Raw genomic sequence first — 18986 nt, 5'->3', positions numbered from 1 at the left:
GCCCAAATCTCATGTGGAATTGTAATCCCCAGTGTTGGAGCTGAAGCCTGGTAGCAGGTAATTGGATCATGGGGGCAGAGTTCTTATAAATGGTTTAGCACCATCCCCAACTGGTACTGTATAGTGAGTGAGTTCTCACAAGAGCTTGTTGTTTAAAAGTGTGTAGCCCCTTCCGCAAACTCATGCTCCTACTCTGGCCATGTAAGACACCTGCTCCCACTTTGCCTTCTGCCATGAGTAAAAGCTCCCTGAGGCCTTCCCAGAAGCAGAAGCTACCATGCTCCCTGTACAGCCTGTGGAACCATAAGCCAATTAAATCTCTTTTCTTTATAAATTACCCAGTCTCAAACATTTTTATAGCAGTGTGAGAACAGACTAATACAGAAAATTGGTACTGAGGAGTGGAGCACTGCTTATGCAAAAATATACTTGAAAATGTGGAAGCAACTTTAACTGGGTAACAGGCAGAAGGTGGAGGGCCCAGAAGAAGATAAGAATATAAGAGAAACTTTGGAACTTCCTAGAGACTTGTTAAATTGTTGCCACCAAAATACTGGTAGTGATATGGGTAACGAAGTCCAGGCTGAGAAGGTTTCAGATGGAGATAAGGAACTTATTGGGAATTGGAGTAAAGGTCACTTTTATTATGCTTTAGCAAAGAACTTGGAGGCATTGTGCCCCCATCCTAGGGACCTGTGGAACTTTGAACTTCAGAGTGATGATTTAGGGTATCTGGGAGAAGAAATTTCTAAGCAGCAAAGCATTCAAGAAGCAGCCTGGCTGCTTTAACAACTTATGCTCATATGTATGAGCAAAAAATGATGTAAAACTGGAACTTATATTAAAAAGGAAGCAAAGTATAAAAGTTTGAAAAATTCGCAGCCTGGCTATGTGGTAGAAAGAAATGGCCATTTTCAGGGGAGGAATTCAGGAAGGCTGCAGAAATTTGCATAAGTAAAAAGGAGTCAAATGCTAATAGTGGAGACAATGGGGAGAAGGCCTCAAAGGCATTTCAGAAACCTTTGTGGAAGCCTCTCCCATCACAGACCTGTAAGCCTAGAAGGGAAGAATGGTTTTGTGAGCCAGGCCCAGGGCCCTATCACCCTGCACAGCCTCAAGACACTGGTCCCTGCATCCCAGCTGCTCCAGCTCCAGCCCTGGCTCAAAGAGACCCAGGTACAGCTCAAGCCATTGCTTTAGAGAGTGCAAGCCATAAGCCTTGGTGGCTTCCACAGGGTGTTAAGCCTGCAGGTGCACAGAGTGCAAGAGTTGAGGCTTGAGAGACTCTACTTAGATTTAGGAGGATGTATGGAAAAGCCTGGATGTCCAGGCAGAAGTCTGCTGCAGGAGTGGAACCCTCATAGATAACCTCTACTAGGGCAGTGTGGAGGGGAAATGTGAGGCCTGAGCCCCCATACAGAGTCCCCACTGGGGCACTGCCTAGTGGAGCTGTGAGAAAAGATCCACTATCCTCCAGACCCCAGAATGGTAGATACACTGGCAGCTTGCACTCATCACCTGGAAAAACCAAAGGCACTCAACATCAGCCCTTGAGAGCAGCTGCAGGGATTAAACCCTGCAAAGCCACAGGGGCAGAGCTGCCCAGGTCCTTGGGAACCCACCCCTTGCATCAATGTGCCCTGGATGTGAGACATGGGTTCAAAGGAGATTATTTTGAAGCTTTGAAGTTTAATGACTGCTCTTCTGGGTTTTGAACTTGCATGAAGCCTGTAGCCCCTTTCTTTCTGCCAATTTTTCCCTTTTAGAATGTAAACATTTACCTAACACCCATAGTCCCATTGTATCTTGGAAGTAACTAACCTGAATTTGATTTTACAGGCTCATAGGTGGAAGGGACTTACCTTGTCTCAAATGAGACTTTGGACTTTGGACTTTTGAATTAATGCTGAAATTCACTAAGACTTTGAGGTACTGTTGGGAAGGCATGATTGTATTTTGAAATGTGAGAACAATGATTATATTTTGAAATGTGCGAGTAGACTAATATATATTCCAAAACAATTGTTATTTATTTTGTGGCTCAAATTGTTGCAACTTTGGTCATCAGGAACTCTTTCAGGTTAGTTTCTGGACCATTTTGTCATGTCCCTTCATTTTTTAAAAGACATTTCCTACCACCATGAGATGCTCTAGGCTCATCTCATATCCCCTGACAAAGTGATGGAATCAACCAGCCACTTCTCCAAGAAATTCTGGCTCCCTTTACTGGAGAATAAAGAAACCAAGGTCTAGGCACTAGGTGTCATTGCTTCTAGGGCTTCTCTATGGACAGAGCTTGAAAATATATGTCTGTGTGCATGAACCCATGTATACATACAAATGCATATTTATCCATCAAAAAACTCTGAATGCATACTGATAATTCTAATCCTTGTGAATATCACAAGGTTAATTTTAATATACCAATTACATTTTCTTGTTTATAGTTTCTTTCTCCTAAAATATTTTCTATCTGATTCTTTATAGAAAAAGTTTGTCCACCCCTGTTTTATATCATTCCAATTTCAGATCACTGTTCATATATTTGAATTTAAGAATATATTGACAGAAGTTTTCCATGTTCCACTTCTTTTTTTCCTTCTTTTCCTTCTATTGGGCTAATCAAACATTTTATTATTTCATCTAATCCTCATTGTTGATTTATTATATATACCACTTTTTAAAAGAAATATTTAGTGGTTATACTAGGGTTACACTATTTTTCTTAATTAATCAGAGTCTATCTTCAAGTAATGTTATCCCAATTCACACATGGTATAAAGACTTCAAAATAGTTTTTCCAACTTCCTACTTTTCATTCTTTGTGCTTATGTTGTCATACATATACACTATAAACACACAGTGTTAGAGATCAAAATGACAGGAATCTTGGATTCAGTCCTGTTTCAAAGTTCATCAGATGACCTGCACAAATCATTCAAACTTTCTTCTGTGCTCTTGGTTCTTTAAGTCAAGCATATCTATTATGCCTACCTCATAAAAAGATCCCAGGTTAACATCAGATTTCAAAATCTATGTGACCAAACCAAATTAAAATCTATAAATCTATATGTCTCAGAGTAGACTGTGAACTTGGGTGGGTGCTGGCATCAGTCCTCTATGGAGCAGCCAAACCAAACCCACTGCAAATACTTTTTCCTTATTACAGGCTCCTCAGTGAAAAATTTGACAATCATAGACCCAGTTTTATAAGGTTAAAACAGCTTTTCCAAAGGTCATCATGTAAAGACATAAAGAAGTATTGTTAAAGCGAATTTGGTAGAACAGGATCAAAGATGTTTGAAGAATTTCAAGATCTGAAACAAGAAGACCAGTTGTGAAATTGGTCTTGATTCCATCTTTTTAAAAACATAAGACTGGAAAGATTGATGGGCATGCTTAAATAAGTTTACCCTCCTGTGTAGGGCAGCAGTAATAAACCCATGGAGGGAGCCACAGGGCCAGCAGTTACTGCTTCCTGTGGGCACTGGTGCAGCTGTCTGGGTGCCTGCTATTTCCAGCACTGTTTTCATCAGATCAAGAATACAAATCCCAGAAGGATTCAAACCCATGACTATAAGCTGTCACTCTGTTAGTCTCAGATGTGATTAATATTATTGTCTTCCCCATGTTATATTTGAGGTTCTTTTAGTTCAATTCAGCAAACTGTATTGCAACCTACTATGTATGAGATAATATGCACTTGAATCCTGCCAACTGGGTCTTGATGATAACGCTCAGATGGAAACTAGAAAGTTTGACTTTCGGTTGACGATTACTCTCCATCATTCAAACTTCTGGCTCTTTTTCTCATCAGTTATTTATTGTAACTATAATATTTATCAAATTGTATTAACTAAATACAATTATTTATCCAACACTCTTTTTCTCGTCAGTTATTTATTGTAACAAGAATTAGACTCATAAAACTTTAGGAATTTGAAATCATATAGCCTACTATGCAGAACACTTCATTTCTCCTTCCTGCCTCTGCTTGAGCTAATAACTACAGTTTGTGATCCAGGCCCCTCCTTAAGGTGGAGTTGACATAGCTGACGCTTCTGTCTTAGCTGAAACAAGCAAAAGGTTGTGAATCCATGCTAAAGGTAAACAAACTGTAACTTATATCTGCAGTTTATTGTGGTACAAAGGAGAGGTATGCCAGTAGCACACTGGTGGCTTCAGAAGAAATCCTCAACTCCTAGCTCGCCAGAGAGTCTATGTATGGGATTGAACAGTCTTCAAACTAAAGGTATGAAAATATTTGTAAAATTGGGGGGGTGAGGGAAAAGTGTAACATTTATTTTTGGGTGCAGAAATGTCTAATGCCCATGTATAAACTAGGGACCTGGGGTGAAAGGTGCTTCTACAGGAGGGCAAATTTTGAGGGATGGAAAGTTTTAGAAGGGCAGCATTCAAGCAATCTGATGTTAAAGTTTAAAGTTCCAAGTTAAAAGAGAACTTGGAATTCCAGTGCAAAGAGAAATGTTAAGACAAATCATAGAAAAATACTGATAAGGCCTGAATTGTTTTTTAAGTAAGAAATGTTTTAAAATAATTCTTTTCAAGCTTCAGAGGTGCTAGAAAGCCTGCCAAAACAGAAAACGAGGACGTATTAACAGATTGGCATTAATGAAACAGAAAAACTAATTTATATTCAACAGGCACTATAATCATGTGGTTCTCGGTGTCAATATTTGCTGGAGTATTTTGTGTCTGCCCTTGAGTTTAAGGGAATAGAACAGGGAACCTGATAGTTAGGTGACAAATAGTCTGGAGACTTCATCTAGACACAAGCAAGCTTGCATACTTCAGGCCCTTAGCTGCTCGATTTCCTAAAGTTCACAGTGGGCTCCATGAAATATTTGTTCTGTAGAATGTACAAGCAGATAGCTAAAAGAGAGCACCTGGGAGATACCAAGTACAGCTTGGAGGGTGAAGGTTTACTTCTGGGAGTTATTTATGTGAGGCTAAAGAGTAATCATGAGTCAAAAAAATTTCAAATGTTTCCAACGTTTGTTTGCTTTTCTGTTTTGTTTTGTTGTATGTTTTTGTGCTTGTTTTTGTATTGTCTCTTGTAGGATCCTAATCATGAAAATAAGTATGATAAATTATAAGTCGCTGTGGGCACTGTTGTTTATATTAGCCTCCTGGATCACTTTTACAGTTTTCCAGAACTCCACAAAGGTAGGAAATGTTTTATTTATGTGGTTTACAAAAGCTTATTTTTGCTTGTTACCTCATCTGTTCTAGGAAAGGCTAAACTACAAGACTTGTAGATCATAGGAGGGGAGTTTCAACAGCTAGATACCAAACAACATACCTGATAATCATTAAGCAATATGTGAGAGGATAAATACTGTGTGTGTGTTGACACATACACATTCTTTCTTTGTCACAAATAAATGCATTGCACTTATCTTCTTGCAGTGCTTACCTCATCTTTTTACTTTCTTTAAGGGAACATCTGAAGAACAGAATATCTGTATTTTTGGTTTTTATTTGTTTGTTTTTAATTTTTAATTTTTGTGGGTACAAAGTAGGTGTATGTATTTATGAGGTAGATGAGATATTTTGATACAAGCATACAATACATAGTAATCACATCAGGGTAAATGGGTATTCATTGTCTCAAGAGTTTATCTTTTCTTTGTGCTACAAACAATACAATTATACTCTTTTCACTATTTTTTAAATGTAAAATAAATTATTGGTGATTGTAGTTACCCTGTTATACTATCAAATACTAGATCTTATTCATTCTGTCTAATCATATTTTTGTACTCATTAACTAGCCCCACTTCACCTCCATGCCCCCACTACCCTTCCCAGCCTTTGGTAGCCGTCATTCTACTCTCTATCTCCATGAGTTCAATTGTTTTAATTATTAACTTCCACAAATAAAAAAGAACATGCAAAGTTTGTCTTTTGTGCCTAGCTTATTTCACTTAACATAATGACCTCCAGTTCCATCCATGTTGCTGCAAATGACAGAATCTTGTTCTTTTTATAACAGAATACTACTCCATTATGTATGTATACCATATTTTCTTTGTGTATTTGTCTGTTGATGGACATTTAGGCTGCTTACAAATCATGGCTACTGTAATTAGTACTGTAATAAACACGGGAGTGCAAGTAGCTCTTGGATATACTGATTTCCTTTCTTTTGGGTATATACTTAGCCATGGGATTGCTGGATCATATGGTAGTTCTATTTTTAGTTTTTTGAGGAACCTTCAAACTGTTCTCTATAGTGGTGTACTAATTACTTTCCCACCAACAGTGTACAAGGGTTCCCTTTTCTCCACATCCTCACTAGCATATGTTACTACCTGTCTTTTGGATAAAAGTCATTTTAACAGGAGTGAGATTATATTACATTGTAGTTTTGATTTGTGTTTCTCTAATGATCAATGATGTTGAGCACCTTGTAATATACCTGACTGCCATTTGTATATCTTCTTCTGGTAAGTGTCTATTCAGATCTTTTGCCCATTTTTTAATTGGATTATTAGATTTTTTTTTTGCTATAGAGTTGGTTGAGTTCCTTGTATATTCTGGATAGTAATCCCTTGTCAGATGGATAGTTCGCAAATATCTTCTCCCATTCTGGAGGTTAACTCTTCACTCACTTGATTGCTTCTTTTGCTGTGAAGAAGTTTTTAGTTTTATATAATCCCATTTGTCTATCTTTGCTTTTGTTCTCGGTGCATTTGAGGTCTTATCCAAAAATCCTCTGGCTACTCCAGTGTCCTGAACAGTATTCCCTATGTTTTCTTCTAGCATTTTCATACTTTGGGTCATACACATCAGTATTTAATTCATTTTTAACTGAGTTTTGTATATGGTGAGAGAAAAGGGTCTAATATCATTATTTTGCATATAGATATTCAGTTTCTCCAGCACCATTTTAAATACTTTTGTTCCCCCATTGTATGTTCTTGATGACTTTGTCAAAAATCCAGATGACTGTAAATATGTGGATTCATTTGTGTGTTCTCTATTGTGTTCCATTGGTCTATGTGACTATATTTATGCCAGTATAACACTGTTTTGTTTACTATAATTTTGTAGTATATTTTGAAGTCAGGTAATATAATGCCTTCAGCTTTGTTCTTTTTGCTCAGAAAAGCTTTGGCTATTCTGCATCTTGTTTCCATACAGATTTTAAGATTGTTTTGCTATGTTGACGAAGAATATTATTAGTATTTTGATAGGGTTTGCCTTGAATTTGTAGATTGCTTTTAGTAGTCTGAACATTTTAACATTTATTCTTCTAGCCCATGAACATGGAATATCTTTCTATTTTGTGTGTGTGTATGTGTATATGTGTGTGTGTGTGTGTGTGTGTGTTTTCCAGTTTCTTGCATCAATGTTTTGTAGTTTTCACTGTAGAGATCTTTCACCTCTTTAGATCAATTTATTCCTAGGATTTTTTTTTTTTTTTTTTTTTTTGTAGCTACTGTAAATGAAATTGCTTTCTTGATTTTTTTTCAGGTTGTTTGGTATTGGTGTATAGAAATGTTACTGATTTTTTTATGTTGATTTTGTATCCTGCAGCTTTACTGAGTTTTTAAAATCAGTTCTGACAGTTTTTCATTGAAGTCTATGGGGTTTTCTAAATATAAATTTATGTGGTCTGCAAACAGGGACAATTTAACTTCCTTCCTTCCAATTTGTATGCCCTTTATTTATTTCTCTGACTTAATTTTCTTCTAGTCCTAGCTCTGGCTAGGACTTCCAATACTATGTTGAATGAAACTGGTAAAAAGCGGTCAACACTATCTGTTCCAGATCGCAGAAGGCTTTCAACTTTTCCACATTGAATGTGATGTTAGCTGTGGATTTGTTATACATGGATTTTATTGTTTTGAGGTACATTTCTTCCATACCTAATTTGTTGAGATATTTTTATCTGAAGCAAAGTTGAATGTTATCAAATGCCTTTTCTATTGAGATGATTATATGATTTTTGTTAAATGAGAAGGGTCCACCTGACAAATGGACTTTCAAAAAATTAGGGACATAATATACCCTGGTCAATATCTCAGATAATCCTTGCATCAAAGGCTGTCAGTCCAAACATATCCTGTTCACCCACAGATTTGTAGGTCACTACTTTTAGCAAACATCATACAGGGGTCTGGAATTCCATGAGGAATTTATTGTTTCGAGGTACATTTGGTGAAAGATTTTAAGGACTTTCCATTGGCTGGAGGCTGGCAAGTGGAGTTTGCCATATTCTGACTGTAGTCATCCTGAGAGCTGGAAAGTAAACCCTTGAGAAATGGCCCATTCTATTTCTGCAGGGGAGTACTGAGGCTTAATTTGTTTTATGGAGCCTTTCCAGGTTAGAGGGGCTTCAAGTTGATGCCATGAGGCTTTCTTGCTGCTGACTTGGCTGCCTGATCTGCTAACTTGTTTCCTTCAGCTATTTCTTTTGTTCCCTTCTGATGTCCCTTACAATGCATCACTGCTACCTCTCTCATGGAAGGAAAACTGAGGATAATAATCTGTTAGTTTCCTGGTGGTAATTTATAGTAGATTCATTAGTGGTAAGAAAGTGTCTTTCCTTCCAAATGGTAGCATGAGCATGGAGAACTAAAAAAGCATACTTGGAGTCAATGTAAATGTTAGCTACCTTTCACTTGCTTAATTCAAGTGCTCTTGTAAGAGCTATCAGTTCAGCTAGTTGAGCACTTACGCCTGGATAGAGAGGTGCACTTTCAATAATATCATTCAGAGTTGACTACTGGATATTCTGCCTTACGGGCTTCTTGCTCTACAAAGGAACTGCCATCTGTGAAGATGGTCCAGTCTGGATTTTCTAGGGCAGCTTCCCTGAGATTCTCCCTGGCTTCATAGATCTGTACCACAACTTGCTCACAGTCATGTTCAGGTTCCCCAGTTTTCTTGGGGAGGAAAGTGGCTGGGTTTAGGCAAGAACAAGTTTTTAACTGAACTGCTGACCCTTCTAACAGCACAGCCTGATATTTAAGGAGCCAACTGTCTGTTAGCCAAAGGTTCACCATAAAAGACAGCAATCCTGCTACATTATATGGGGCATAAACAGTTAAGCCATTTTCTCAGGGATAGTTTGGTGACCTCTAGTACCAGTAGGGCCAACATGGCCATTGCTCAGAGGCATGCTGGCCATCCTTCACCCACCAAATCAAGTTTCTTACTCAGGTAGCCCACTAGTTGTTAGGCTGGTCCTCAGGCCTGAATTAAAATTTCCATTCCCATTCCTTTCCTTTCTGATACATAAAGATTGAAGGTCCTCCCTACAGGATGGCTGAGGGTTGGTACCTTAAGTAAGGCCTGCTTTAGCTGGCTAAAGGCCTTTTGAGCTTTAGGTTTCCAGGTTAGGAGATAAGTTTTATCCACTTGAGTTTCTTTTATGAAGTGATATAGAGGATGACCTATCTCATCATACCCAGTTATCCATAGCCTGCAAAATCCTGTAATGCCCCAAAATCCTGTCAGTTGCTTGAGGATTTTAGGGAGGGAGAAGGAGGAAATGGGCTTAATTCTTTCTTCCCCTAATGCTCTGATCCTTTCAGAAGCACTAAACCAAGGTACTTTACCAAGGTTTTGCAAAGTTGGACCTTAGATTTTTAAATCTTATATGCTCTGTCAGCTAAGAAATTAAGAAGAGCTTTAGTGCCTTCCCAAGAGGTTTCCTCAGTTGGGGCACAGAGCAGTATATCATCCCATATTGCAAGACCCTTACCTGAGGATGGGAAAACTCAGAAAGGTCCTTTGACAATGCTTCTGTCCAAACAAATGAGGGATAATCTCAAAATCCCTGAGGCAGCACCATGCATTTTAACTGGGCAGTTTGGCCAGAGGGATTCTTCAAAGGCAAACAGGTATTGAGAGTCAGGATGTAACAGTATGCAGAAAAAGGCATCCTTTAAATCTAGGACTGTAAACCATTTAGTTCCCGCAGGTATTTGGATTAGCAAGGTATAGGGATTAGGTACTACCAGATGGATTGAGACTATGGCCTTATTAATGAACCTCCATTCTGCATTGGGTTTTTGTGCTCCTAATATTGGGGTGTTGTAGGGACTGTTACAGGGTTTAAGGAAGCCCTGCATCTTCAGGTTATTAATAACGGCTTCTAGCCCTTTCTTAGCTTCTGGCTTTAGGCGATATTGTCTCTGATTAGGAAAAAAAGTGGGATCATTAGGATAGATCCAGACTGAAATAGTGGTTACAGCTCAACCTATTCTTCCTTGAGTTGCTCAGACTTCTGGATTGATATTAGCTTCCACTGGAGGAGAAAAAGAGTTTTTCCTGGGGCTGGCCCCCATGCAAGCTAGAATGTCTCTACCTAATAAAGGAGTGGGACTTTCAGGCATGATTAAAAAGGCACATGTAACTATGTCCCCACAACTGCAACTAAGGGGTTGAGAAAGACATATCAGATTACAGTTTTTCTGAGACACCCCTCACCTCTCATGCTATGGGAAGAGGGTAGGCCTCGATTATAGAGGGGAAAAGAGAGGCTGGCTCTGGTGTCCAGAAGGAGGTCCACCTTCCTTCCTTCAGTTTCCAGAATTACCTGGACCCCTGTGCTGTAATGGCAGTTTGAGCCACTGGAGCCAGGGCTTGAGCCCCGGGACCCATCAGTCCAGTCCTACTGGACCATCTCTGAGACTGGTTCTGAACCTGTTGACCTCCATCTCTGGGGGCAGTCTGATCACCAGTGGTCCCCGTCACAGGCTAGAGAGGGTTGAGGTGGCTTCTTCTTGCTTCCTGGGCACTCCTTTTTAAAGTGCTCTGACTTCCCACATTGATAGCAACTCGCAGATGCACCTCAGGGATCCCAGACTTTGCAAGCCTGCAAAGCAGCTACCATAGCCTCAGTCCTTCTCTTGTGTTTCCTCTCTTTTTTCTGGGCCTCTTCCTGGTCCCTACTATAAAAGACCAAGGTGGCCACCCTCAGGAGATTCTCCAAAATGCTGTCTGGCCCTATAGCCTACTTCTGTAGTTTCCTTCTAATATTGGGAGCTGCCTGTGTAATAAACTTGTCATTTAGAATGAGCTGTCCCTCAACTGAATCAGGGGACAAGGAGGTGTGTTTTATTAGTGCCTCTTTCAGCCTTTCCATAAAGGCTGTGGGATTCTTTTCTGGATTTTAGTTTACCATGGACAGTTTAGGGTACTTAAGAGGTTTGGCCCTAGTTCTTCATAGGCCCCCCAATATACACATTAAAAGGTATTTCCTTTTCTATTCATCTGTAATGTCACTGGGGTTCCAAACAAGGTGGTCAAGAGGTAGTGCCTCTCTTCCTATTGGGAATGATGCTTCCCCTATTTCTTCACTTTCCCTATTTTCTTTTTTTCCCTTTTGGCCTACTATAGGAGACATATTGTTCATCTTCGAATTTCTCTCCTGCCTGCAGAGCTGCCTGTTTTTCAACTGCAGTTAGGGACTGGCTTAGGAGCAGCATAACATCCCTCCATCAGAGGTTAAACACCTGAGTTAAATTTTGGAAAGCTTTTATATACCTATCAGGGTCATCAGAAAATCGGCCTAAGTCTCCCTTTATTTGCCTAAGATCCTGCAATGAGAAGGGAACCCTAGTGACATCACCTCCATTGAGCATATCCTGTAAGGGTAAGAGTGAAGCTGGGGTAGTGGGGAGTTTTGGAAATGGTGGAGCTGAAGGACCTGATGGCACAGCTGGAGGGGGCCTCAGAGAGGGAGGACAAGAAGAGCCTAGACACTCAATAGTTGCCTCAAATAGTTCCCCTGGAGGTTGCTTCTCTAGTTTTGGGGAATCATTCCCATTGGGTCCTCCTGATATGACTGCTGAAAGAGCTGAGCTGATTGTGCAATGCTTGCAAAGTTCTGGGTTGTCTCACAGGGTGAAGAAAGCCTGTACATAAGAGATCTCTGACCATTTGCCATCCCGTCTACAGAAAACATCTAATTGTTGGATAGTATTAAAACCAAGGCTCCCCTCTGTAGGCCAGGCTGGCTGAAGATGGTAAGAGGGCCACACCCTTGTGCAAAAGAAAATGAGCCACTTTTTCTTCAGAGTCTTGGGGTCAAAGGAATCTCAGTGCTTCAGAAAGCACTCCAGAGGAGTGCAGACCAAAGATAGTCTGTTATTCATCTAGAAAGAGAAGCAAGAAAAAAGATGTCCCTTTAGTCACCTTCCTTTCCTTAGGAAAGGCCTAGGGTGGAGGGGAAGACAGTGGAGGGCATCCCCCCAACTGTTTTCCCTCCTTGGCTCCCTGAGCCTTGGCATCCTTTAAAGGTGCCATCCACTGATGCAGGCATAACCCTCAGCAATGAAACCAGAGGAACCAATCAATTGGGATTAGTCATGCTCACCCATGTGATTCTAGTCCTCTGCTGGTGATTTCCCTTTGACTTCCTAGACTTGTGTGATCTGCATGACTCCCAATAAATGGATCTCGAGAGAGACTGTGTTACACTTACATTTGGGCAATGCCCTTTAACGGAGAGAGAATGCAGGTTTGAGCTGTACAATTTGCTATTATGGCCTGTACTAAAATATTTATTCTTAGGCAGTGGCTCTGGTTAACTTCCAGAATTAAATTCCCCTTACTATTTAAGTACCATTTTAAGTGGAGGCAGAATAGGTGCTTTAAAAGAACATAGGAACCAAATGGTGGTTTTCCTGCTGATGGGACCGTGTTGAGACTAAAATTTGGTTTTGGAGGACCTTTTTCTCCTCATTGTTGAAGGCAGAGTTTTCTTGTTCACAGAAGGAGCATAAAGCCTGGTATCTAGTAGAGGGGCACAAAAAGCAAGAATTGGGAAGCTAAGAGTGTTTTGGCAAATGGCCAGTAATATGCCTAATGGGATAGGGTTCCTACTTCACTAGGTGGTGCTGTTGACCTTGAAGTACAATGTGCTCTCCAGACCAAGGGTAAAGAGAAAGATGTTCACAGGGGGTGTGGGGGAGGGAAGGACGCCCTCTCTGCCTAGAAAATCACAAAAACAGTAATCCCATGAGCTATATTCCCAGGTACTATAGCATTTCCTGATCTTGCCTAACAGGATTACTTTACTGAATTGTAAAAATTGTCAAAGTATTGCATATAGAGAGAGGGTAGGAGACATGGAATTTGCAGATAGGAAAGGAGAAAATTTGCAATAGAAAAGGCTTGAAGATCCTGTTGCCATCATCCACCGGGCTGTTGGAGGCTGGAATTAGTCCAGAAGCCTTCGGGTAACACCAAGGTGTCTCCCTGGCCAGGAACCTTCAGTGCCTCTTGACCTCTTCCAGCCCCACATGACAGCTAGGCTTCTGTAAAAGGAAACCAATTAGAAGCAAAGTCAACATTCCCAGCACCCTGAGGACACGGGGAGATTAGCTAAGTTCTCCCTGGCAAGTCTGTCCCCTGAGTCTTGTAAGGCTGGTAGCCATGCTAACTTTTTAAATGGCTGATTGAGGGCCCAGTATTTGGTTTGATTTTAAAAATGGAGAGCAGACGGCCTTGAAATGAAGGAGTTAGGGTCCACTCTACACTCACCCTTCCAATGAATCTTCCTCAGATCCCAGGTGGGCCCCCACAATGAAACGGCATTGTTCATCTGCGATAATACCCAAGGTTCGTTGTCTCACATCAAGGACATGGACATACAAGGAATGAGTTTATGAGCAGAGGTTTAATAGGCAAAACAAAGAGAAAAGCTCTCTTCTGTAGAGAGAGGGGTCTTGAGTGGGTCTTTTGGTCCACAGTGAAGTGCAGGAGATTTTATAGATGAGCTTGAGGAGGTAGTGTCTGATTTACATAGGGCAAGAAAGATTGGTCAGACCAGGTGTGCCATTTGCATAGCACGTGAAGAAGTTGGCTGTCCCACTCTAATCTTTTATTATGCAGATGGATTCTCTACCTGGCCAGCTCCATGTTGCCTGCTTTTTTACTGTACACATTGTGACAAAGAAAATGGAAGATGGGGCCTCCATGTTGAACATGCCTGGCCCTCAGTTAGCCCTTTTCTATTGACACAGCTGCCAGCATTCACCATACAAGCCTTCAGCTTGCTTATCTATGTTTGCAGCTTGATTTTCTGGGCTGCTCTTTGTTAGAAAAGAAATGACTTGGGGGCTCCTTTTTGTTAAAAAGGGAAGCCTTGCCAAGGACTCCTTTACCCTCACTGTCTACCTAAATAATTTCTTTCTAGCTCCTGTTTCATTTCCTTTATATATTTAGGTGTTCTGAATGTTAAATGTGTATATATATATATATTTATATATATATTTCTCTTGATGAATTGATCCCTTTATTATTACATAATGACCTTCTTTTTCTCTTTTTACAGTTTTTGACTTAAAGTCCAATGTATCTGATATAAATATAGTGATTCCTGCTCTCTTTTGGTTTCCATTTGCATGGAATATATTTTTCCATTACTTCACTTTCAGTCTATATGTGTCCTTAAAGATGAAGTGAATCTCCTGCAGAAGGATAGAATTGGGTCTTGTTTTTTTATAATCTACTCAACCATTCTATGTCTTTGGGGCGGGGAGTATAGAAATATACCATTTTATTACAGTCTCACAAAGATAAAAATAGTATCTCAAAACTCCCCCAATTCTGCAGGTGGAGGAGGGCAGGACACTAGCCTACCATCCTCCACCTGCAGAACTGGGGGAAGACAGATAGCAGTCAGTGTGAGTTTTCTGGCTCACTTGAGGCCAGTGAGAAGGTATGAGAATGAAACCAAACTAAAAATGGCTGATGTTACTTTAGGAGCCTGAAAAGAACAGGGCATCCTTGAAGACCCAGCCACCCCTTTTAGAATGCGCAATAAAGGCACCTTTCCAAAGCTACTAAGCAGGCACTTGGCATTTCAGTATTTTGTCTCATGTTTGCACAAAAGTATTCCTTTCACCCAGACCTGGCACCTTTTATGCTTCGGAGTTAAGACCTGCGGAGGGATGGGTGGCAAGGCAGCTCCTAGAAGAGATCACCCAGCACAGCTGCCCTGGGCTCAGGGTCTTGATTTCTGTCTAGTCCCTGGAACTATTTATATTTAATAAATTTTATATGAATACCTGGAGAAATAGAAAACATAAAATCTGAGGGTTTGGGAGAGAAAGATTGGGGACTAGGCAGGAAGCCAGAGCTGGAGAGCTTTCCTCAGGCCAGCTTGACCTGGTCCTTGACCTCTTTGGCTCCTGGCTTCTTCTCCTTTGTTTTTCTCCGCTTCTGTGACTTCTTTCTTCATCTCTGAGTCTCTCTTTTTCATCCTGTTTTAACCCTCTTGGATTTTCTGAAGATGGGAGAGATCTTGCGGCCACCCTCTCCCTCCTCATCAGAACCGAAGAACTCTTCCTCACAGGTAATTCGTCTGTCAGAGAAACAGATGGAGATGCTTGTCAGGGTCTTCTTCATTCTCAATGCCACCCTCTTGAGGGACAGCATCCTCAGGAATCACCTGCATTTGGACTGCAGATGGATGGGGCTGCATTACTAGGTTCTCAAACAGCCATTATTTAATCTTCTCCAGGTACTCATTAGTGTTCTAGTTAGTCATATTGGAAGGACTGATGTAGGGCTTGAAATATGGTCTGAAGTATTCAAACTAGTCATTGTATGAAGGCTCATTAGAAATCTCCATATCCAGAGCCACAGCTATTTCTTATTTCCAGCACTCAGCAACGTTATAAATGGTGTAACCACCTTCTGCCATCAACAGTATAGGCAGGTTGAAGCTCTTGACAAATTCCATACACTTGGCATGCACTTTCATGGTCAGATTAAAGCAATCTAACTGATCCCTAAACAAGGCATCTGAGACATGCCATAAGACCACCACACTAGACAGGAGCATCTCTATTACTTTGGACATGACCAGTTTCAAAATGGCCTCACAGGACTCATAATCAATCCCATCTAGGAGCAGACAGTTAACAGCATAATATCTGCCTTGCCAGTCCCAATATCCCATAGGTCCCCATTTCCTGGGAAGTACTCTCCATATTTATGAAAGGACACAGTCCTGACCTGGCCTGTAATATAGAAGGTCTCTTCCATGCCATCATCATGGTGAATATCAACATCAACATACAACGCCCTCTGGTGATACTTCAGCAGTTCCAGGGTGGCCCAGATTGTATCACTGATATAACAGAAGCCAGATGCCTTGAACTTCTTTGCATGGTGCAGGCCCCCAGCCCAATTCACAGCAATGTCCATCTGCTGCTTATTAAGTTTCACAGCACTTGCCACAGAGCCACCAGTAGACAACTGACAGAAGTCAAACAGGCCATCAGATACTGGACAGTCCTCACTAACATTAAATCTCCGCATCTGCTTGCTGTGCTCGGACACGTAATCTGGATAGATGGAGCACAATAATTTAATGCAGTAATCACTGTGGTACTTGGTCATCTCCTCAGCATTGGCTTTGTGAGGGTGAGGGTTTCCATTTTTCAGTAGAACCCATAGTTGAGCAGCAAACTGTGAGTCATGCAGATTCAGTGAGGCTTCCTTGGGTGGGCTTGTCCATAATAGTAATTTCCAATATCCCTATCATAGTAGTAACAGACTTTCCTCCTGGTGCCCTGCCTTTGCGCCATCTTGTTCACCTCCTGTTCCTCTGTCCCTCCTGTCAGTCATTCTCCATTCTATGTCTTTTTATTGGATAATTTAAATAACATTGATAATAGTATGTAAATAAATATTGAAAATCATAATTAGTAAAAATGACAGGAACAGGAACTAGGAACAGGTTAATTTCATAGCATGTTACACTTCCTCTCATTTCAGCTCAGGTATGCTTTAAATTTATCCATCTCATATCACATTTGCTGTCATTTCAGATTTGGTCTGCTCTAAACTTACCCATCTCCCTCCATCACTGGAACAATTCCATAAAGTCCTTATTCCTTAAAGCACCACTGATACCATTAAAGCCACTAACAGAGACTGAACTCAGAATAAAGGAAATCATAGAGAAACTAGATCAGCAAATCCCACCCAGACCTTTCACCCACATGAACACCACTACCAGTGCCACACACAGCACAGCCACCATCCTCAACCCTCGAGATACGTACTGCAGGGGAGACCAGCTGGACATCCTGCTGGAAATGAGGGACCACTTGGGACACAGGAAGCAATATGGTGGGGATTTCCTGAGGGCCAGGATGTCCTCCCCAGCCCTGATGGCAGGTGCTTCAGGAAAGGTGACTGACTTCAACAATGGTACCTACCTGGTCAGCTTCACTCTATTCTGGGAGGGCCAGGTCTCCCTGTCTCTGCTGCTCATCCACCCCAGTGAAGGGGTGTCAGCACTCTGGAATGCAAGGAACCAAGGCTATGACAGGGTGATCTTCATTGGCCAGTTCATCAATGGCACTTCCCAAGTCCACTCTGAATGTGGCCTGATCCTAAACACAAATGCTGAATTGTGCCAGTACCTGGACAACAGAGACCAAGAAGCCTTCTACTGTGTGAGGCCTCAACACATGCCCTGTGCTGCACTCACTCATATGCATTCTGAGAACAAGAAAGTTTCTTATCTTAGCAAACAAGAAAAGAGCCTCTTTGAAAGGTAAAAATAATTACTTCTTGAGACTATGTGTGCAAATATTGTGATTTGGCCTATATACTGATCCAAAGAAAAGTCTTGTGAGTGCATCAATTTTGGGTGTCTTTAGTAAGAACCTTTTGGGAAAGGATCTGTGAATTCATTTAGAGACAGTGCCCATTCTCTAGTAATCCACAAACTTTTTGAATATTTAATTCTTATCAATGAGATAAAAATATATACAGAATAAAAACTAAAAGAAAATGAGAAATGCACATTTGTATATGTGTGTGTGCTCTAATACATTTTTTCTGCATCTCAATAAATCCTCTTACATGCCTTCCAGGTAACTGTATCCCATAGCCTAATAGGCAAAGAAATGGAAATTTACTAAATGGCCTGAAACTGTAGGCATAATAATTGACTTATCTCTAAGAAATAACTGAGGCACTGGATAATCTAGTTTCTGTATGTTTCCTGATTTGAGGCCACCTACAGATTAATTTCTGTATTTGTGTCTTTAAGGTCAAATGTGGGTATAGAGATTATGGAAAAATTCAATACGATTAGTGTCTCCAAATGCAACAGTAAGTACTCCTGTGTTTGGTGGGTGGTGCCTAGTTTTAGACTCATTTAAAGGGTTTCTTCTTTCTACTGGATTTGTTCACTGTTTCAGTCCTATCAGCACTCTGTTCATCTGGCTTATCTAAGGTTGGCCAAGACACCAGTTATCTAGGTGAGTGAATAATTGAATCACCGGGATATCATAAGCCTATTTTAGTAACTGTAACTCTCATCATCAGTCTATTTGTCAGTCAGTGAATTCCCTGCCCAATTTATACAATAACCTTTAAGCGTTAACTCTTTCCCAATTCTGTACCTAGTTCTTTACCTCACCACAACACCCCTCTTCATACCACTGCCATCACCTCTTCCCGCATCACCACTAGCCCATCACCATCTAGAGGTTTCCAACCTGCCATCTGGGTGTCAATTTATTATAATCCTTCCCTCTGGATCTTTGCCACCTTTCAAACAATTGTTAGCATACAAAATAGAACTTCCACACTTACATTTACTAATTACTCTCCAATTTCTTTGAATCCAAATAGCCTAGGAAACTCCTATCTAAAATGATTCAAGGCAAGAGCTTTTATGTCTCTGCAAGTTCAGCATTAAAACCTTGCTAATTGGCCGGGCGCGGTGGCTCAAGCCTGTAATCCCAGCACTTTGGGAGGCCGAGACGGGCGGATCACGAGGTCAGGAGATCGAGACCATCCTGGTTAATACGGTGAAACCCCGTCTCTACTAAAAAGTACAAAAAACTAGCCGGGCGAGGTGGCGGGCGCCTGTAGTCCCAGCTACTTGGGAGGCTGAGGCAGGAGAATGGCGTGAACCCGGGAGGCGGAGCTTGCAGTGAGCTGAGATCCGGCCACTGCACTCCAGCCTGGCC

General features: G+C 41.0%; 1 protein-coding gene and 1 pseudogene across 2 annotated transcripts in view; one reads left to right on the top strand and one right to left on the bottom strand.

Moving 5' to 3' along the window:
- Positions 1 to 4083: 4083 nt before the first annotated feature.
- Positions 4084 to 18986, top strand: part of LOC112606632 (NXPE family member 4) — a 60079-nt gene continuing 45176 nt past the window's right edge. Inside the window, exons 1-4 of one of the 2 annotated variants that reach the window (XM_025357336.1) lie at positions 4084 to 4252; positions 5082 to 5187; positions 16824 to 17557; positions 18059 to 18120. In XM_025357336.1, the coding sequence (XP_025213121.1) occupies positions 5092 to 5187; positions 16824 to 17557; positions 18059 to 18120 (892 nt within the window). In that variant the 5' untranslated portion in view covers positions 4084 to 4252; positions 5082 to 5091. The remainder of the gene's footprint in view (positions 4253 to 5081; positions 5188 to 16823; positions 17558 to 18058; positions 18121 to 18986) is intronic. The other variant, XM_025357335.1, reaches the window with a different exon arrangement.
- LOC112606633 lies at positions 15139 to 16580 on the bottom strand (annotated as a pseudogene).

The sequence above is a fragment of the Theropithecus gelada genome, chromosome 14 (assembly GCF_003255815.1).
Source record: "Theropithecus gelada isolate Dixy chromosome 14, Tgel_1.0, whole genome shotgun sequence".
NCBI classification, from domain to species: Eukaryota; Metazoa; Chordata; class Mammalia; order Primates; family Cercopithecidae; genus Theropithecus; species Theropithecus gelada.
This window is presented reverse-complemented; position numbering and strand designations above follow the sequence as displayed.